General features: G+C 43.1%; 1 protein-coding gene across 1 annotated transcript in view; it reads right to left on the reverse strand.

Moving 5' to 3' along the window:
- Window positions 1–22929, reverse strand: part of RNF207 (ring finger protein 207) — a 350080-nt gene that overhangs the window by 19431 nt on the left and 307720 nt on the right. Inside the window, exon 12 of the mRNA XM_053690396.1 lies at window positions 1756–1948. Within this exon, the coding sequence (XP_053546371.1) occupies window positions 1756–1948 (193 nt within the window). The remainder of the gene's footprint in view (window positions 1–1755; window positions 1949–22929) is intronic.

Below are 22929 nucleotides of genomic sequence, written 5' to 3' on the forward strand. Positions count from 1 at the left end.
GATAACTGCCATTTTCACACTGTCTGTGAGATAATCAGTCTTCTTTAAATAAGTGGTCTCATGAGTGTATGGATTGTTCTGTGGAACAGTTTCTGAGCCATTTATTATTTTATTACTTAAAAACTGGTGTTTAACATGAAAACTGCCTATTTAACCATCAAGTGATCCTTTAGTTAAAAAAAAAAGACATTGTTTTCAGTGATGGATCACTAAATGAATGAGTAACTTATACAGGGATACACGCAAACTAAATCGCCTCAAGGCGCTTTTCAGTCAAAGGCAGCCTGAGTCTTTAGAAAAGGAGTCTTGAGCTTCTTCCTGAAGGCCAGATGGTTTTCTTCTGAGCGGATGTTGGTGGGTAGCAAATTCCATAGCCAGGGTCCTTGGACTGCAAATCTTTGTTCGTCTTTTGACTTGTAGCGGGTCTTGGATATGTGGAGGAGGTTCTGGTTGGCTGACTGGAGGGGATGATCTGGGGTGTAGTGCTTAATTTTGTCGCAGAGGTATTTTGGGGCTTTTCCTTGTGTACATTTGTGGGTGGGTGTGAATGCAACACGATCCTTCACGGGTAGCCAATGGAGGGTCCTCAGGGACGGGGTGATCGATTCCCAGTTTTTTTTCCATTTATCAGTCTGGTGACTGTGTTCTGGACTACTTGCAGCCATGTGATTTGGTATTTGGGGAGTCCTAAGTAGAGGGAGTTTGCGTAGTCGAGTCGAGAATTGATGATTGTTCCAACTACAACTGAGGTGTCTCCTTCAGGGATGAAGGGGATTAGTTGACATAGCAGACGAAGAAGGTGGTGAGATCCGCTGACTACAAATCCTATTTGAGCGTCCATTGACATATCTGAGTCAAAGATGACTCCAAGGATTTGGGCTTTGGCGCTGGGGGTGATGGTTTGTCCGAGGATAGTAGGTGGGTTGGACATTTGGATCCATTTAGTTTGAGGGAGCTCTCTGTCATCAACTCATCGATCAATGAGAGGCAGTTTTCCAGGGCGTGGTATTGGTCTTTCTTGCTAGTGATGTGCAAGTAGAGTTGAGTGTCATCAGTATAGGAGTGATAGAACAGGTCCTGGTTGCTAATGATTTTGAGGAGTGGGCGGAGGTAGATATTGAAGAGCACCGGCGACAGGGGTGATCCTTGAGGGACTCCGCATGTGATTTTACGTGCTTCTGAGGTGAAAGCGCCAATTTCCACTATTTGGGATCGGTTCTCTAGGAAGGATGCAAATCAGGGTAGGTCCGGGTCTGCGACTTCAGCTACTTCTGCGAGACGAATAAACAGTGTCTTGTGGTCTACTGTTTCAAAAGCTGCGCTCAGGTCCAGTAGCACCAGGAGGCACTATTTTCCTTTATCTGCTGCTTCGAGGGCATCTTCCAAGATCTTGAGGAGTGCCATTTCAGTCCCATTGCCAGGGCGGAAACCAGATTGTAATGGATCCAGGAGTTCATGGGTGTCCAGATGGGGCTGTAGCTGTTGTACTACTGCTTTCTCGATAATCTTGGAGAGGGTGTTGAGGCTTGTGACAGGTCACTGGTCCCTTTAATTTAAACAGGGGCTGAGTAAGGGTCTTTTAACCCTGGATCAGATTTTAGATGTGCATAAAACCGTGGGGGGGGGGGGGGGGGTTGTTACATCTGCCCCCTCTTGGTCCCTGCTATAAGCAACCATGCTTGCTGCTGTATTATAATGATAAACCAGAGTTAATTCTATTTCTTAAATTACATCTATGAATACCAAAAAAGTTACCTTATACATATCTTCATAACTGCGGCAATGTTTAGTAAATGGGTTATCTTCTCCTTCAGCTAGTAAGACCTTGGTGCTTATATACCGATGCATTGTGGGCTTACGAACAATGGATCCTGTAATAGACATTTTGTCACAGGAAGTAGAACATCCAGGCATTATCAAGGTTCTGGAAGACTGTCCACTTGAAATCCTATAAAGTAAAAGTTCTTTGTCATAAAATGATTGTGAAAAAAATGCAGTTTGACATTTTACATCGAATTTGCAGAAATATTTTGTAGAAACATTTCATCATCACTGATCCATTTTAGAGTGACATGGCACTAAGATAAACTTTTTATAAATATTTATATATATATATATATATATATATATATATATATCTTTAAAAAAACAACAAACAGCTGTAGTGTACATTTTTTCATTATTTTGCCAACTATGGTCTCTAGATTACGAGTGGATTGCTAACAGTTACGCATGAGCGATAAGAAGTTTATTGCTGGTGTTTGCGTGCATCAGGATTACCGCTCATACTACAAGTTGAAATTAAACGTGATCGCTTGAGTGCAATTGTGATTTACGCTAGAATGATTACTGCGTCCTCAGAGCTCTGGTTAACCGTTTTACGAAAAAAAAAAAAGTGTCACCAAAATGCATCAAAACACAATTTATGCTTACCAGATAAATTCAGTCCTTTCCTGGCAGGGAGAGTCGACCACTTCATTCCTTACTGTTGGGAATATCAACACCTGGCCACCTGGAGTAGGAAAAGACACTCCAGCCAAAGGCTTAAATATCCCTCCCACTTCCCTCATCCCCCCCAGTCATTCGGCCGAGGGAACGAGGAAAAGTAGGAGAAACATCATGGTATAAAGTTGCCAGAAGAAAAAATGAAAAGGGAGCCCCCAAAATTGTTAAGGGCAGGGTCATGGACTCTCCCTGCCAGGAAATAAAGGAATTTATCTGGTAAGCATAAATTGTGTTTTCTTTCCAAAGGCAGGAAGAGTCCACAACTTAATTCCTTACTGTTGGGAATCAATACCCAAGCTCCAGAGGACACTGAATGAATAAACGGGAGGGTAAATAAAGAAAAAGTTGGACCCTAATCTGAGGGCACCACAGCCTGCAACACTTTTCTCCCAAAAGCTGCTTCAGCAGAAGCAAACACATCGAATTTGTAAAACGTAGAAAAAGTATGTAAGGAGGACCAGGCAGCCGCCTTACAAATCTGATCCATAGAGGCTTAATTCTTAAAAGCCAGGAAGAAGCAACTGCCCTAGTGGAATGAGCCGTTATCCTCTCAGGAGGCTGCTGTCCCGCTTTCTCATAAGCTAAGCAGATGACAATCCCCAACCATAAAGATAAGGAAGTCGCAGTGGCCTTTCCGCATAAAGAACAAACAAAGATGAAGATTGTCTGAACTCCTTATTAGCCTGAAGGTAGAACTTTAAGGCACAAACCCCATCCAGATTGTGGAGCAAACGTTCCTTTGTGGAAGAAGGATTGGGACAAAAAGGAAGGAACAGCAATCTCTTGATTGATGTTACGATCTGACACCACCTTAGGAAGGAACCCTAACCTAGTACGTAAAACCGCCTTATCGGCATGAAAAACGAGGTAAGGGGAATCACACTGTAAAGCCGAAATCCCAGAGACTCTGCGAGCTGAGGCAATCGCCAACAAAAACAAAACTTTTCAAGATAACAGTTTAATATCAACAACATGCATGGGCTAAAACGGAGCCTGCTGCAAAATACGAAGAACAAGATTGAGGCTCCAAGGCGGAGCAACAGGTCTGAACACAGGTCTAATCCTAGTCAGAGCCTTAACAAAAGACTGCACGTCCGGAAGATCAGCTAATCTCTTGTGCAATAAGACTGATAGGGCCGAGATCTGCCCCTTCAGAGAGCTGGCAGATAGACCCTTCTCCAATCCATCTTAGAGAAACTATAAAATTCTGGCAACTTTTACCTTATGCCATAAAAAAACGCGTTCCTCACAACAGTGCAGGTAAGTCCGCCACACCTTATGGTAGATGCGCCGAGTAACCGGTGTACGAGCCTGAATCAAAGTGGCTATGACACTATCAAAGAATCCTCTCTTGGCTAAGACTAGACATTCAATTTCCATGCAGTCAGCCTCAGAGAATCTAGATTTTGATGTAGTAAAGGACCCTGTATTAGAAGGTCCTTCCGATAAGGTAACCTCCATGTAGGAGATGAGGACATACTTACTAGATCTGTGAACCAGGTCTTTCAAGGCCAAGATGGAGCTATCAGAACCACTGAGGCCTGCTCCTGCTTGATAGTTTTTATATAAGGTCAGGGATTCTTGGCATTTTGCAAGAGTAACGAAAGAGTTAAAATTGTATAGTATTGCAACAATTTGTGTTAACCAATAGGAGTCAATTATTCATTTTAAGAGGCGGGGGTTCTCCTCCGAAATTTATCAGCTTGGACAACCGCGTAAAGCCGAAACGCGTCAGCTGGACTTGCTGACTCCCGTTACATGCTCCACTGTGTGTTTCCCCTTGTTTGGACTGTTTTTAGCCTTATTGGAATAAAGAATTTATACGCTTTTAATATAGCCGGTGCTCCGCTTCATTTGCTGTTTCCCTGCTAGTTGTGACCTAACTTGGCATATTAGCATGGCTTATAGGGGTATATCCCCAGCTATATCCCTTAGCCCTGTGGCTGGCCCGACTGCTACACCATTGTCCAATACAGATCGAGGAAGTGACTGACACCCCCCCACATGTGACGTACAAGGATGGAGAGGTTTAGATACTTGGAGCCCATCGGATGTTCCCACGGACATTGGGGAAAGCGCCCATCTAAATTGCGGTGACAGAGAGAGCGCGACCGAACCTCTATCTCCCCAGGACCGGGCTGCTCTTGTGGTGGGGGTAAGGACTTTTGTTCGGACACGTCATGTATTCATTGCACAGTGACTTTTGATTTATATACGCTCCTCTATTTTGACACCTGCTGTAGTTTGTGTTGTTACAGCGTTCCAGTTATTAGCTGACATTTTTTGGGCCCATATTTACATATAGGGGAGATAATCCCCTTTTTTCTACATTGAACTTTAGGCATTAGGTCACGCCTATTTTTATTCTCCCCCTATATTTTGTGTTCCATCATTGACACAGCGCGGTTGTAGGGCCGCAGGGTTAACAAATAAGGGGAATGGAAACCACAGTGGATTTATTCTCTAGACCTACTACTAACAGTTTTTACTCACTAAGGAATGTGAAGGAGAAGGAAGACTGTACATTGACAGTTGAAAATGTCTTCACTATGGACAGGACACAATACAAATTGACAACTCTCTTTGAGAAAATGGAATTTCTCATTAACAAAGAGAATAAACTTAAGTGGTACGTCTGGACCCTGGAGAATTATTTAAAACTTAAGCTTATACCCAGGGGCCTGAGACTAAACAAATAGCCAACCTTCACAACAGAAGACAAGGCATTCATAATAGAATGGAATGAAACCCACTCAGAGTGTTCTTGGAACTTGATGCGTTTGTTAATTATTTACAAAAAGAAACAAACCCAGGAAATCTCTGCAAATATACAAGATGAACTAAATAACAGATGTGACAATAGTGACTTTGCAAAATTTGACAAACTCCTACAAGATGCAGTTGCAGTGGCCAAGGCACTTTTGTTGGATATCAAACACTCTAAGTTTATTAGAGTCCAGATGGACTTTAATAACAATACTGTGTATGTTTGGAACCGGAAAGAAAGGTCCCAAAAACGTAGAGAGTATAACCAGGGCTATGGCTCTGAGAATAGAGGTAGAGGGCATAGGGGCAGACATAGAGGAAGAGGTAGACAACAGAGGATTCAATTCAATTCTCAGAAAGTGAGGCTGAATCATTTGGTGAAAGCTCAGCATCAGGGGAGGATGAGCCTATAATTCAACAATCAAAGCCCCAGAGCGAAAGTACCAATTCACAGCACACGCAACAAATAGTTAGACCTAAAGAGAGTATTACCCATCCCATTTTGATCTTGAAGAACACTTCTGCCACCTCTAGATATACTACGCAAACTACAGACACAGCACAACCTCCAGAGATTCCTAACAGAACAGGTAGTATAGAACTAAACCAGGTTTCCCCCCCCTCACAAGGCGACGGGGGGGGGGGGGGGGCAAGGTACAAGAGGGGCTTACAAAGGAGGTTACACACTCCAAAGGAATTAAAGGTAAACCAGATATCAGTGAACAGTGTTATAAACCTGTCCACGTATCCACTGAGTGCTTTAGAACACAAAGAGGGATATTTATCAAGCCGTCAACCGCAAATACGCTGGAATTCCGCAGCGTAATTGTGGCGAGCCTGATTTGACCTATTTATCAAAGCCTACAGACCGGCAAAAGTTGAAATTTGTGACGTAACATACGATCCGCCGGTCTCAATCCGACATAGATCGATGCTTACGTCATTACAGATCTCTTGCAAGTTATCAAACTTCTAACAGGTACGCTCGCCACTATTCCACTAAACCAGCGTACCTGGTTTTCAATCCATGTTCGATGCTGCCAGATATCCCATTGATTTCTATGGTAGAAAACAAATTAAGTTTACACATAACACCCTAACATAAGCCCCGAGTCTTAACACCCCTAATCTGCCAAACCGACATCGCCGCCATTTACATAATGTTATTAACCCCTATCCCGCCGCTCCCAGAGCTCACCGCAACTATATAAATATATTAACCCCTATTCCACCGCTCCCGGAGCCCACCGCAACTAAATAAATATATTAACCCCTATCCTGCAGCTCCCGGACCCCTCCGAAACTAAATAAATATATTAACCCCTATTCCGCCGCTCCCGGAGCCCACCGCAACTAAATAAATATATAAACCCCTATCCCGCCGCTCCCGGTCCCCTCCGCAACTAAATAAATGTATTAACCCCTAAACCCCTGGCCTCGCACATCACTACCACTTACTAAACCTATTAACCTCTAAACCGCAAGCCCCCCAAATCGCCATAAACTAAATTAAGCTATTAACCCCTAAAACTAACAACCCACTAACTTTACATTATAATTACCTCATCCTTATCTTATAATAAATTTAAACTTACCTTTAGAATTAAAATAAACTATATTAAAACTATTAATTAACCTAGATACAAAATGAGGGAATCTAGTAGAGCCTAAAGCCTCTATTTATCAAGCTATCAACCGCAAATACGCTGGAATTCTGCAGTGTATTTGTGGAGAGGCTGATTCGCCATAGTTATCAAGCCCTACAGACCGGCAAAAACATAATTTATGCTTACCTGATAAATTTATTTCTCTTGTGGTGTATCCAGTCCACGGATCATCCATTACTTGTGGGATATTCTCCTTCCCAACAGGAAGCTGCAAGAGGATCACCCACAGCAGAGCTGTCTATATAGCTCCTCCCCTAACTGCCACTACCAGTCATTCGACCGAAGACAAGCGAGAGAAAGGAGAAACTATAGGGTGCAGTGGTGACTGTAGCTTAAAAATAAAAAACACCTGCCTTAAAATGACAGGGCGGGCCGTGGACTGGATACACCACAAGAGAAATAAATTTATCAGGTAAGCATAAATTATGTTTTCTCTTGTAAGGTGTATCCAGTCCACGGATCATCCATTACTTGTGGGATACCAATACCAAAGCTATAGGACACGGATGAAGGGAGGGACAAGGCAGGCGCTTAAACGGAAGGCACCACTGCCTGCAAGACCTTTCTCCCAAAAATAGCCTCCGAAGAAGCAAAAGTATCAAATTTATAGAACTTTGAAAAAGTATGACGCGAAGACCAAGTCGCCGCCTTACAAATCTGTTCAACAGAAGCCTCATTTTTAAAAGCCCATGTGGAAGCTACCGCTCTAGTAGAATGAGCTGTAATCCTTTCAGGAGGCTGCTGGCCAGCAGTCTCATAAGCTAAGCGTATTATACTCCTTAGCCAAAAAGAAAAAGAGGTTGCCGAAGCCTTTTGGCCTCTCCTCTGTCCAGAGTAGACAACAAACAATGCAGATGTTTGACGAAAATCTTTAGTAGCTTGTAAATAAAACTTTAAAGCACGAACCACGTCAAGATTGTGTAAAAGACGTTCCTTCTTTGAAGAAGGATTAGGACACAGTGACGGTACAACAATCTCCTGATTGATATTTTTATTAGATACCACCTTAGGTAAAAAACCAGGTTTGGTACCCTTGAAGAACCTTAAGAACTAAATTTAAACTCCAAGGCGGAGCAACAGGTTTAAACACAGGCTTGATTCTGACTAAAGCCTGACAAAACGCCTGCACGTCTGGAACCTCAGCCAGAGGTTTGTGCAAAAGAATAGACAGAGCAGAAATCTGTCCTTTTAAGGAACTAGCTGACAAACCCTTCTCCAATCCTTCTTGGAGAAAAGATAATATCCTAGGAATCCTGACCTTACTCCATGAGTAACCCTTGGATTCACACCAATGAAGATATTTACACCATATCTTATGATAGATTTTCCTGGTGACAGGCTTTCGCGCCTGTATTAAGGTATCAATGACCGACTCGGAGAAACCACGCTTTGATAAAATCAAGCTTTCAATCTCCAAGCAGTCAGCCGCAGAGAAATTAGATTTGGATGGTTGAAAGGACCGTGAAGTAGAAGGTCCTGCCTCAGAGGCAGAGTCCATGGTGGAAAGGATGACATGTCCACCAGATCTGCATACCAAGTCCTGCTTGGCCACGCAGGTGCTATCAAAATTACCGATGCTCTCTCCTGTTTGATCTTGGCAATCAGACGAGGGAGCAGAGGAAATGGTGGAAACACATAAGCCAGGTTGAAGGACCAAGGCGCTGCTAGAGCATCTATCAGCGCTGCCTTGGGATCCCTGGACCTGGATCCGTAACAAGGAAGCTTGGTGTTCTGGCGAGACGCCATGAGATCCAGTTCTAGTTTGCCCCAACGTTGAATCAACTGTGCAAACACCTCCGGATGGAGCTCCCACTCCCCCGGATGAAAAGTCTGACGACTTAGAAAATCTGCCTCCCAGTTCTCTACTCCTGGGATATGGATAGCTGATAGATGGCAAGAGTGAATCTCTGCCCATTGAATTATCTTTGAAACCTCCAACATCGCTAGGGAACTCCTTGTTCCCCCTTGATGGTTGATGTAAGCTACAGTTGTGATGTTGTCCGACTGAAATCTGATGAACCTCACTGCCGCTAGCTGAGGCCAAGCCTGAAGAGCATTGAATATCGCTCTTAGTTCCAGAATGTTTATTGGAAGGAGTGTCTCCTCCTGAGCCCACGACCCCTGAGCCTTCAGAGAGTTCCAGACTGCACCCCAGCCCAGAAGGCTGGCATCTGTTGTTACTATTGTCCAATCTGGCCTGCGGAAGGTCATACCTTTGGACAGATGGACCGGAGATAGCCACCAGAGAAGAGAATCCCTGGTCTCTTGATCCAGATTTAGTAGAGGGGACAAATCTGTGTAATCCCCATTCCACTGACTGAGCATGCAGAGTTGCAGCGGTCTGAGATGTAGGCGGGCAAATGGAACTATGTCCATTGCAGCTACCATTAAGCCGATTACTTCCATACACTGAGCCACCGAAGGGCGAGAAGTATAATAAAGAACACGGCAGGAATTTAGAAGTTTTGACAACCTGTCCTCTGTCAGGTAAATCCTCATTTCTACAGAATCTATCAGAGTTCCCAGGAAGGAAACTCTTGTGAGAGGGGATAGAGAACTCTTCTTTTCGTTCACTTTCCACCCATGAGACCTCAGGAATGCCAGAACAATGTCCGTATGGGACTTGGCTATTTGGAAATTCGACGCCTGTATTAGAATGTCGTCTAAGTAAGGGGCTACTGCTATGCCCCGCGGCCTTAGGACCACCAGAAGTGACCCCAGAACCTTCGTAAAGATTCTTGGTGCCGTAGCTAACCCAAAGGGAAGAGCCACAAACTGGTAATGCCTGTCTAGGAAGGCGAACCTGAGAAACCGATGATGATCTTTGTGTATCGGAATGTGAAGATAAGCATCCTTTAAGTCCACGGTAGTCATGTATTGACCCTCCTGGATCATAGGTAGGATGGTTCGAATAGTCTCCATCTTGAAAGATGGGACCCTGAGAAATTTGTTTAGGATCTTGAGATCTAAGATTGGTCTGAAGGTTCCCTCTTTCTTGGGAACCACAAAGAGGTTTGAATAGAGGCCTTGCCCCTGTTCCTCCTTTGGAACTGGGTGGATCACTCCCATAACTAGGAGGTCTTGGACACAATGTAAGAATGCCTCTCTCTTTATTTGGTCTGCAGATAATTGTGAGAGGTGAAATCTTCCTTTTGGGGGAGAAGCTTTGAAGTCCAGAAGATATCCCTGGGACACAATTTCCAACACCCAGGGATCCTGGACATCTCTTGCCCAAGCCTGGGCGAAGAGAGAAAGTCTGCCCCCTACTAGATCCATTACCGGATCGGGGGCTGATTTTTCATGCTGTCTTAGAGGCAGCAGCAGGCTTCTTGGCCTGCTTACCTTTGTTCCAGGCCTGGTTAGGTCTCTAGACCGGCTTGGACTGGGCAAAATTTCCCTCTTGTTTTGTATTAGAGGGAGTTGATGCCGTGCTCGTCTTAAAGTTTCGAAAGGCACGAAAATTAGTTTGTTTGGTCCTTAATTTATTAGACCTATCCTGAGGAAGGGCATGACCTTTTCCTCCAGTAATATCAGAAATGATCTCCTTCAGTCCAGGCTCGAATAGGGTCTGCCACTTGAAGGGAATGTTGAGAAGCTTAGACTTTGAAGTAACGTCAGCTGACCAGGATTTAAGCCATAGCGCCCTACGCGCCTGTATAGCAAAACCTGAGTTCTTAGCCGTTAGTTTGGTTAAATGAACAACGGCGTCAGAAACAAATGAATTGGCTAGCTTAAGCGCTTTAAGCTTGTCAAGTATATCATCCAATGGAGTTTCTACCTGTAAGGCCTCTTCCAGAGACTCAAACCAGAAGGCCGCAGCAGCAGTGACCGGGGCAATGCATGCAAGAGGCTGGAGAATAAAACCTTGTTGAATAAACATTTTCTTAAGGTAACCCTCTAACTTTTTATCCATTGGATCTAGGAAAGCACATCTGTCCTCGACGGGAATAGTTGTACGCTTAGCTAGGGTAGAAACTGCTCCCTCCACCTTAGGGACCGTTTGACATAAGTCCCGTGTAGCGGCATCTATTGGAAACATTTTCTTAAAAATAGGAGGGGGAGGGGGAGGAGCTAGCCAGCTAATGAAGCAGCAGCACTTGTGGAGAGCTCTGTGTTATATACTCCATTAAACTGATAAAAAGTGCTTTTTGAGACCTAATAAAGCCTTAAAAGGATAAGGAGCAACATCCCCAAGCAGAGGATTATCAATACAAGGAGCCTTTTTTAAGATTGGGAAAAACTGAACTCAATCCGGTTTTGAGAACCAGAACAAAACCAGGAAACCCCCCGGCTTCGGCCTGCACCGGATCGAAAGGCCTCACAAAAAGTTCTTTAAAGATCACCAAACTACCTAAGGTCAGTGTAACAGATGTGGTCAAGCACTAGTGGGGCTAATTGACATCATAGCTAAGAGAAAGGGGCACTTTATAAAGCAGAGAAAGGGCCCTGGGCCTATCCACATTTTCGGCCGAAGCTGGGTGGGGGAGAGACATTCAAGACCCTGCATCATAACTCTTTAATAACTGGAGAGGTGTCCCAAGGTGGGCCTTCCATTACAGGAAGATCTGCTCAATTGAAAAAGAGAAAAAGCCCATTGTGATTTAGCCATTTTAAAGACACTTTTTCTCTTCTTTTTTTTTTTTTCTTTTTTTTCTTCATTACCACTTTTCTCTCCTTTTGCATTTTTTATGGAGTGGAAAAGGTGGGGTTGGCACATTATATATTGAGGGGGCCAGAGAGGTTTAGTGCAGCTAGAGCCATTAATAACAGCACAGCATCCTAATTACAAGTGTGGAGAAAGACTTTTGAACTAGGTGCATTTCCATGCTGCAGCACAATAATATCACAGCTACCATCCCCCACTCAGGCTTTCATTTAAAGAGTATTTGCAACTTTGCTCCCCAACTTTATCAGGCAGACACATCTAGAGACTATAAGGAGAGACACTGAATTAATCAGTCCTGGAGAGTTGAGGCGGTCAGAAACTGCTTTGTTTGGCTACTACTGATTGACAGTTTTGGAGAAATATCTACAGCAGACACTAGCACTCTCTCCCCACCCCTTTCCTGCCAGTCCCAGTACTGGTGGGTCATATCCAAGATTCCCTCTCCGTGATGGTCCTGTGAGGACAGCTTCCCTGGGGAGTTGAGTGCTTTATTTTTGCAACTGCTCATATTTTGGACTAAAGTGAAGCATAATTACCATCCTACATGACGATCATCTAACAGATGGTCCACAGATAGGGTAATACAGTACTTACAGGGGCTTTTTCCACTCGCTGATCTCTCATCCTCTAGCCTAAAGGCCTTTGGGCAACAAGGAATACAGGAGAGGTATATTTAGCCGGCCCTGACACACAATACCCTATTCAGACCCTCTCCATCAGTCCAGATAATTCGCCTACTATTGCAAGTTTTTGCAGAGGAAGACATGATGTGGGACTAAATGGTTAATGGATGAACCTTTCGGACATGACTGAGTAGATAATAATATAGGTGGATATCTAAAAAAGATTTCGGGCTGTGAGGCTGCTATATTGGCAACAAAGTGGTATTGTTCTATGCAACAGAAGCTACAAAACCACTAAGCAGGTTCTATACAGAATAAATTTCAGTTTTTCTGTTTGTTTCTCTCTTCTCTCTATTAATACATCATTCCTAACAGTGCCCTCAATATGAAAAGCCGTACGCAGTCAGTCAAAGAGTGTTTATCAAAATCACAACAGAAAAAGAAACTAGCTATGTTAGATTCCTCTCAACAGATGGAACCAGTTGAAGATATAGCGGATTCCTCTCCGTCTCCGCCCAAGTCAAATACCTCAAACGAGGCCCTTTTAAAGCAAATAAAAACAGAATTTATGTTTACCTGATAAATTACTTTCTCCAACGGTGTGTCCGGTCCACGGCGTCATCCTTACTTGTGGGATATTCTCTTCCCCAACAGGAAATGGCAAAGAGCCCAGCAAAGCTGGTCACATGATCCCTCCTAGGCTCCGCCTACCCCAGTCATTCGACCGACGTTAAGGAGGAATATTTGCATAGGAGAAACCATATGGTACCGTGGTGACTGTAGTTAAAGAAAATAAATTATCAGACCTGATTAAAAAAAAAACCAGGGCGGGCCGTGGACCGGACACACCGTTGGAGAAAGTAATTTATCAGGTAAACATAAATTCTGTTTTCTCCAACATAGGTGTGTCCGGTCCACGGCGTCATCCTTACTTGTGGGAACCAATACCAAAGCTTTAGGACACGGATGAAGGGAGGGAGCAAATCAGGTCACCTAAATGGAAGGCACCACGGCTTGCAAAACCTTTCTCCCAAAAATAGCCTCAGAAGAAGCAAAAGTATCAAACTTGTAAAATTTGGTAAAAGTGTGCAGTGAAGACCAAGTCGCTGCCCTACATATCTGATCAACAGAAGCCTCGTTCTTGAAGGCCCATGTGGAAGCCACAGCCCTAGTGGAATGAGCTGTGATTCTTTCGGGAGGCTGCCGTCCGGCAGTCTCGTAAGCCAATCTGATGATGCTTTTAATCCAAAAAGAGAGAGAGGTAGAAGTTGCTTTTTGACCTCTCCTTTTACCAGAATAAACAACAAACAAGGAAGATGTTTGTCTAAAATCCTTTGTAGCATCTAAATAGAATTTTAGAGCGCGAACAACATCCAAATTGTGCAACAAACGTTCCTTCTTTGAAACTGGTTTCGGACACAGAGAAGGCACGACTATCTCCTGGTTAATGTTTTTGTTAGAAACAACTTTTGGAAGAAAACCAGGTTTAGTACGTAAAACCACCTTATCTGCATGGAACACCAGATAAGGAGGAGAACACTGCAGAGCAGATAATTCTGAAACTCTTCTAGCAGAAGAAATTGCAACTAAAAACAAAACTTTCCAAGATAATAACTTAATATCAACGGAATGCAAGGGTTCAAACGGAACCCCCTGAAGAACTGAAAGAACTAAATTGAGACTCCAAGGAGGAGTCAAAGGTTTGTAAACAGGCTTAATTCTAACCAGAGCCTGAACAAAGGCTTGAACATCTGGCACAGCAGCCAGTTTTTTGTGAAGTAACACCGACAAGGCAGAAATCTGTCCCTTCAGGGAACTTGCAGATAATCCTTTTTCCAATCCTTCTTGAAGGAAGGATAGAATCCTAGGAATCTTAACCTTCTCCCAAGAGAATCCTTTAGATTCACACCAACAGATATATTTTTTCCAAATTTTGTGGTAAATCTTTCTAGTTACAGGCTTTCTGGCCTGAACAAGAGTATCAATAACAGAATCTGAGAACCCTCGCTTCGATAAAATCAAGCGTTCAATCTCCAAGCAGTCAGCTGGAGTGAAACCAGATTCGGATGTTCGAACGGACCCTGAACAAGAAGGTCTCGTCTCAAAGGTAGCTTCCAAGGTGGAGCCGATGACATATTCACCAGATCTGCATACCAAGTCCTGCGTGGCCACGCAGGAGCTATCAAGATCACCGACGCCCTCTCCTGATTGATCCTGGCTACCAGCCTGGGGATGAGAGGAAACGGCGGGAACACATAAGCTAGTTTGAAGGTCCAAGGTGCTACTAGTGCATCCACTAGAGCCGCCTTGGGATCCCTGGATCTGGACCCGTAGCAAGGAACTTTGAAGTTCTGACGAGAGGCCATCAGATCCATGTCTGGAATGCCCCACAGCTGAGTGACTTGGGCAAAGATTTCCGGATGGAGTTCCCACTCCCCCGGATGCAATGTCTGACGACTCAGAAAATCCGCTTCCCAATTTTCCACTCCTGGGATGTGGATAGCAGACAGGTGGCAGGAGTGAGACTCCGCCCATAGAATGATTTTGGTCACTTCTTCCATCGCTAGGGAACTCCTTGTTCCCCCCTGATGGTTGATGTACGCAACAGTTGTCATGTTGTCTGATTGAAACCGTATGAACTTGGCCCTCGCTAGCTGAGGCCAAGCCTTGAGAGCATTGAATATCGCTCTCAGTTCCAGAATATTTATCGGTAGAAGAGATTCTTCCCGAGACCAAAGACCCTGAGCTTTCAGGGATCCCCAGACCGCGCCCCAGCCCATCAGACTGGCGTCGGTCGTGACAATGACCCACTCTGGTCTGCGGAATGTCATCCCTTGTGACAGGTTGTCCAGGGACAGCCACCAACGGAGTGAGTCTCTGGTCCTCTGATTTACTTGTATCTTCGGAGACAAGTCTGTATAGTCCCCATTCCACTGACTGAGCATGCACAGTTGTAATGGTCTTAGATGAATGCGCGCAAAAGGAACTATGTCCATTGCCGCTACCATCAACCCGATCACTTCCATGCACTGAGCTATGGAAGGAAGAGGAACGGAATGAAGTATCCGACAAGAGTCTAGAAGCTTTGTTTTTCTGGCCTCTGTCAGAAAAATCCTCATTTCTAAGGAGTCTATTATTGTTCCCAAGAAGGGAACCCTTGTTGACGGGGATAGAGAACTCTTTTCCACGTTCACTTTCCACCCGTGAGATCTGAGAAAGGCCAGGACAATGTCCGTGTGAGCCTTTGCTTGAGGAAGGGACGACGCTTGAATCAGAATGTCGTCCAAGTAAGGTACTACAGCAATGCCCCTTGGTCTTAGCACAGCTAGAAGGGACCCTAGTACCTTTGTGAAAATCCTTGGAGCAGTGGCTAATCCGAAAGGAAGCGCCACGAACTGGTAATGTTTGTCCAGGAATGCGAACCTTAGGAACCGATGATGTTCCTTGTGGATAGGAATATGTAGATACGCATCCTTTAAATCCACCGTGGTCATGAATTGACCTTCCTGGATGGAAGGAAGAATAGTTCGAATGGTTTCCATCTTGAACGATGGAACCTTGAGAAACTTGTTTAAGATCTTGAGATCTAAGATTGGTCTGAACGTTCCCTCTTTTTTGGGAACTATGAACAGATTGGAGTAGAACCCCATCCCTTGTTCTCTTAATGGAACCGGATGAATCACTCCCATTTTTAACAGGTCTTCTACACAATGTAAGAATGCCTGTCTTTTTATGTGGTCTGAAGACAACTGAGACCTGTGGAACCTCCCCCTTGGGGGAAGTCCCTTGAATTCCAGAAGATAACCTTGGGAGACTATTTCTAGCGCCCAAGGATCCAGAACATCTCTTGCCCAAGCCTGAGCGAAGAGAGAGAGTCTGCCCCCCACCAGATCCGGTCCCGGATCGGGGGCCAATATTTCATGCTGTCTTGGTAGCAGTGGCAGGTTTCTTGGCCTGCTTTCCCTTGTTCCAGCCTTGCATTGGTCTCCAAGCTGGCTTGGCTTGAGAAGTATTACCCTCTTGCTTAGAGGACGTAGCACCTTGGGCTGGTCCGTTTCTACGAAAGGGACGAAAATTAGGTTTATTTTTTGCCTTGAAAGGCCGATCCTGAGGAAGGGCGTGGCCCTTACCCCCAGTGATATCAGAGATAATCTCTTTCAAGTCAGGGCCAAACAGCGTTTTCCCCTTGAAAGGAATGTTAAGTAGCTTGTTCTTGGAAGACGCATCAGCCGACCAAGATTTCAACCAAAGCGCTCTGCGCGCCACGATAGCAAACCCAGAATTCTTAGCCGCTAACCTAGCCAATTGCAAAGTGGCGTCTAGGGTGAAAGAATTAGCCAATTTGAGAGCATTGATTCTGTCCATAATCTCCTCCAAAGGAGGAGAATCACTATCGACCGCTCTTATCAGATCATTGAACCAGAAACATGCGGCTGTAGCGACAGGGACAATGCATGAAATTGGTTGTAGAAGGTAACCTTGCTGAACAAACATCTTTTTAAGCAAACCTTCTAATTTTTTATCCATAGGATCTTTGAAAGCACAACTATCCTCTATGGGTATAGTGGTGCGTTTGTTTAAAGTGGAAACCGCTCCCTCGACCTTGGGGACTGTCTGCCATAAGTCCTTTCTGGGGTCGACCATAGGAAACAATTTTTTAAATATGGGGGGAGGGACGAAAGGAATACCGGGCCTTTCCCATTCTTTATTAACAATGTCCGCCACCCGCTTGGGTATAGGAAAAGCTTCTGGGAGCCCCGGCACCTCTAGGAACTTGTCCATTTTACAAAGTTTCTCTGGGATGACCAACTTGTCACAATCATCCAGAGTGGATAATACCTCCTTAAGCAGAATGCGGAGATGTTCCAACTTAAATTTAAATGCAATCACATCAGGTTCAGCCTGTTGAGAAATGTTCCCTGAATCAGTAATTTCTCCCTCAGACAAAACCTCCCTGGCCCCATCAGACTGGGTTAGGGGCCCTTCAGAAATATTATTATCAGCGTCGTCATGCTCTTCAGTATCTAAAACAGAGCAGCCGCGCTTACGCTGATAAGTGTTCATTTTGGCTAAAATGTTTTTGACAGAATTATCCATTACAGCCGTTAATTGTTGCATAGTAAGGAGTATTGGCGCGCTAGATGTACTAGGGGCCTCCTGAGTGGGCAAGACTCGTGTAGACGAAGGAGGGAATGATGCAGTACCATGCTTACTCCCCTCACTTGAGGAATCATCTTGGGCATCATTATCATTATCACATAAATCACATTTATTTAAATGAATAGGAATTCTGGCTTCCCCACATTCAGAACACAGTCTATCTGGTAGTTCAGACATGTTAAACAGGCATAAACTTGATAACAAAGTACAAAAAAACGTTTTAAAATAAAACCGTTACTGTCACTTTAAATTTTAAACTGAACACACTTTATTACTGCAATTGCGAAAAAACATGAAGGAATTGTTCAAAATTCACCAAATTTTCACCACAGTGTCTTAAAGCCTTAAAAGTATTGCACACCAAATTTGGAAGCTTTAACCCTTAAAATAACGGAACCGGAGCCGTTTTGAACTTTAACCCCTTTACAGTCCCTGGTATCTGCTTTGCTGAGACCCAACCAAGCCCAAAGGGGAATACGATACCAAATGACGCCTTCAGAAAGTCTTTTCTAAGTATCAGAGCTCCTCTCACATGCGACTGCATGCCATGCCTCTCAAAAACAAGTGCGCCACACCGGCGCGAAAATGAGGCTCTGCTTATGCTTTGGGAAAGCCCCTAAGAATAAGGTGTCTAAAACAGTGCCTGCCGATATTATTATATCAAAATACCCAGATAAAATGATTCCTCAAGGCTAAATATGTGTTAATAATGAATCGATTTAGCCCAGAAAAAGTCTACAGTTTTAATAAGCCCTTGTGAAGCCCTTATTTACGATCGTAATAAACATGGCTTACCGGATCCCATAGGGAAAATGACAGCTTCCAGCATTACATCGTCTTGTTAGAATGTGTCATACCTCAAGCAGCAAGAGACTGCACACTGTTCCCCCAACTGAAGTTAATTGCTCTCAACAGTCCTGTGTGGAACAGCCATGGATTTTAGTGACGGTTGCTAAAATCATTTTCCTCATACAAACAGAAATCTTCATCTCTTTTCTGTTTCTGAGTAAATAGTACATACCAGCACTATTTCAAAATAACAAACTCTTGATTGAATAATAAAAACTACAGTTAAACACTAAAAAACTCTAAGCCATCTCCGTGGAGATGTTGCCTGTACAACGGCAAAGAGAATGACTGGGGTAGGCGGAGCCTAGGAGGGATCATGTGACCAGCTTTGCTGGGCTCTTTGCCATTTCCTGTTGGGGAAGAGAATATCCCACAAGTAAGGATGACGCCGTGGACCGGACACACCTATGTTGGAGAAACAAATGTTTCATGAGGAAATGAGATCAGCCTTATCAGAACTAAAGCAAGATATCGCAGACATAGGTGAAAGAACTTCGGCTATAGAAGATAAAGTTGATGAAATAGTAGAAGAAATCCCGGAACTACAGGCCACAGTAAGCTCCCAACAAGCTCAAATACAGAAATTGGAAGATCATCTGGAGGATCTGGAAAACAGATCGCGCAGATCCAACATCCGCATACGCAATTTACCAGGAAAATATAACAATCTCTCTGATACTGTAACTCAGATCTTCCAACAGTTATTGCCGGATGAGGAGACATCATTTCTCCTTATGGACAGAGTACATCGGGCTCTAACCAAGCCTCCAACTCCGGGAGCTCACAGAGATGTTATAACAAAACTCCATTATTATCACATCAAAGATAGAATCATGCAAGTTGTCCGAGGAGTTCAAGAAATCACCTATGAAGGCCACAAAATACAAATTTTTGCTGATTTATCGCCTATTACTTTGAGGAAAAGGAGAGAATTCAAACCAATAGTAGCAGCCCTAGCCAATGCCCAAATCAAATATAGATGGGGATTTCCTTTTCGATTGTCCTTCACAGTAGACAAAACATCTTTTTCCTGTGCCACAGTTGAGGAAGGACAGTCGATTTTGAACAAACTTCACATCGGTAGAGGAACGCCCCCTCCAGCACAATCGCCCAAACCTCAGCGAAAAGCTCTGACACGTACCTGGACACCAGTTCTCAAAAATGGGAAAACTCCAAGGAGAAATCATGATTCGGAAAGCCCAACCTGAGTCAAAGAGACAACTTATAAGTGTTCTTTCATGTCCCCAAACGGGGGAGTCAGAGACCTCATTGGATTTTTCTTATGGGGGTTAACTCAAGAATCTTGTCACAATTGATGAGATCTGACTCAGAACTCCTGTGTGTCATTGTTTAAATAGTTAGTAAGGATTAGTCAGAAAGAGATCCACCTTTCATTCATTCATTCACTCATGCATTTGGGTCATTCCAATGATTCAAATGTTGGACATTTCTGAGACATGTATCTAATGTGCTGATATTATATGTCCGAAGTTCATATTGTTTTTCATGTTCTTTATTATTTTTCATGATGTTTTGTTCTTTAACTTTACAGGATTCCTATTGCTAGTTATGACCAATACTGGTTCTTTGTTGTTTGTTTTCTTGTTGTTTGAACTAATTGACAAATGTTTTTCCACCTCGACTACTTGTGCACTACAAGCAGGTAAACCTATGCCTTCACGTACATTGCAAAAAGTGGCTGATAGATCTGTATTTGCCGGGGGAGGGAGACCCAGCCGTACTGCAGTTGGTGAGTCTTTCAACATGTGTAATAAGAACATCTTTCACATGACTAAGAAATGTCTATAAATATAGTCTCTCACAATGTTAGAGGGTTACACTCAAATGTTAAGAGACGTAAGGCTCTAGACACATATAAATCCCTGAAGGCCCACATAATCTTATTACAGGAAACCCATTTTACAAAAGTGAAAACCCCGAAGTATTGGGATAGAGGTTTCCCCACCCAATTCCATGCCACATGCCAATCTAAAAAATGCGGAGTGTCCATCTTAATCCACTCAGACCTAAATTTCAAAGAGGATGAGGTAATAATAGATAAGTCGGGCAGATTTATTATTGTTAAGGGCAGAATACATGACTCACATGTAATTCTTGGCAACATATATGCTCCCAATGAGTCTCAAGCCCTTTTTATGTCTAAGATAGGTAAATTGCTTACTACTTGGAAGAAATCAAGGCTAATCATAGGGGGAGATTTTAATTTGGTACTTAATTCAGAATTAGATAAATCATCAATCCCACACAAACCTTCTTCCCAAAACTCTAAAAAACTCATGTATGACTTTCTATTAGATCATAATTTGGTGGACAGCTGGAGATACATCAACCCGAAAACCAGAGATTACTCATTTTACTCTAGTGTACACAATGTGTATTCTAGAATTGATTATATTCTACTTAGCCAGATCATGACTCCTTTGATAATGGCTTCGGATATTTTGCCTGCAACATGGTCAGACCATAATATAGTGTTGACAAGAATATCTGGCTTGATTGACCCTTACAGGGGCAGAAGCTGGACAATAAATCCAACTTTATTTAGAGACAAAGTTTTCACACAAAGTTTTCAGACAGAAATAGCACACTTTTTAGAGACAAACCATGACTCAGTGACTAATCCTATGCATATATGGGGGGCACTAAAGGCCTTTGCGAGAGGCATCTTGATAAAAGAATCCAATAAGCAGAATAGGGGTTATGTAGCACAGATTGAGCACTTAAAACAAGATATACAGAATCTGCAATCCCAACATCATTTAACACATGATGACAGGACACTCAGATTGTTGAAAGACAGAAAATATTCACTAGATAAGTTGCTGACAAGCGAGGCAACCAGATCCTTGAAACTTGTGGATGCTCAATATTTTATACAAGCTAATAAACCAGACAAGATGTTGGCTTTTAAATTAAAAGAAATATCTAGGATAACTTCTGTCCCACAAATTCAAACATCGAATGGACAGGTTTCTAATCACCCGCAGATCATTGCGAATACTTTTGCCCAATATTATCAAAAACTATACACTATACCGACACAAGGTAACCCACTTGATTTAGCCTTAGATACCAATAATTTTTTGCAGGCCTGTAAACTACCTAAAATTGAGGAGGGAGACTTAGATAAGTTGAACGCGCGAATAACTACTCAAGAAGTGAAACAAGCAATCCGTAGTCTAAAGATTGGAAAGGCACCTGGTCCTGATGGATACTCGGGTATTTTTTATAAAACACTTATGCAAGATATTAGCCCCATCTTAGTTACAATATTTAACCATATGCTAGAAGGTAGAGAGATCCCTAAGGAACTTCTAGAGGCTCGTATATCAGTGTTGCCTAAACCTGGAAAATGCAAGCAACTTTGTAAAAATTACAGACCTATCTCGTTAATTAACTTAGACATTAAATTGTTTACCAAAATCCTGGCAGTCAGGCTAAATGATATTCTCCCAAAACTTGTCCATCAGGACCAGGTGGGATTTATTCGCAACAGGGAGGCTCCAGATAACATTCGGAAGGTAATAGATCTCATAGATTACTCATCCAAGCAGGCTGTGCCTTCTCTGTTTCTTTCCCTGGATGCAGAGAAGGCATTTGACCGTGTAAGATGGGGCTATTTGGACTTAGTATTAAAACATATGGGCTTTACGGGAAATTTTTGTGCGGCTATTTCTACAATATATTCTAACCCTTCTGCCTTTATTAAAATAGCTGGGTATAAGTCTTCATCTATAACAATTCTTAATGGAACCAGGCAGGGCTGCCCTTTATCACCACTACTATTTGCACTGTGCATCGAACCATTAGCAGCCAGCATCAGGCAAAACGTAGATATTACAGGCATTAAAATACAAGACCAGGAACATAAGATCAGCCTGTTTGCAGATGATGTTATTCTGTCTGTCACTAAACCTATGATCTCTCTCCCCCTAATATACTCGACTATTGGCAAATTTGCCAATATCTCGGGTTACAAGATTAATTATGATAAGTGTGAGGCTATTAGTGTACATCTTCCAGAACACACTAAAAAACTTTTAACACTGAATTTTGACTTTACTTGGTCTGACAGGGGTATGAAATACCTGGGCATTAACATTCCAAGCAATCTGGATCATCTATATAAACTAAACTACATACCTTTGTTCACGCACATTAAAAATTTACTATCCAGATGGAACAAGCTTAATATCTCCCTATATGGCAGATTGACTTCGGTCAAGATGACAGTTCTGCCTAAAATTCTATATCTTTTTCGGTCATTACCTATAAATGTACCCACCTCAACACTACAGAAAATACAAAAAGACATAATAGCTTTTATATGGAAATACCAAAGATCTAGAGTAAACAAACAAACCCTTAGTAGACATAAGGTGGGAGGAGGGATGGGGCTGCCGGATTTAACATCCTATTATTACGCGGCTAGAATGGCACAATCCACCCTGTGGCATAATCATTTAGATAAAATCCAATGGGTACAGATAGAATCAGACATGATGAAGACATACCCTATTTATAAACTCTTGTGGTCTAAAAAAAAAGATAGACCCACTAATTGGAGATCCTTTATCACCATAGCACATACATTGATAATGTGGGACACCTTGACAACCAAATACCCCTTGCTTCAGAGGGGATCGAAAGCGACCCCGCTGGTAACGTTATC

This window comes from Bombina bombina, chromosome 8 (assembly GCF_027579735.1).
Source record: "Bombina bombina isolate aBomBom1 chromosome 8, aBomBom1.pri, whole genome shotgun sequence".
Lineage (NCBI taxonomy): Eukaryota > Metazoa > Chordata > Amphibia > Anura > Bombinatoridae > Bombina > Bombina bombina.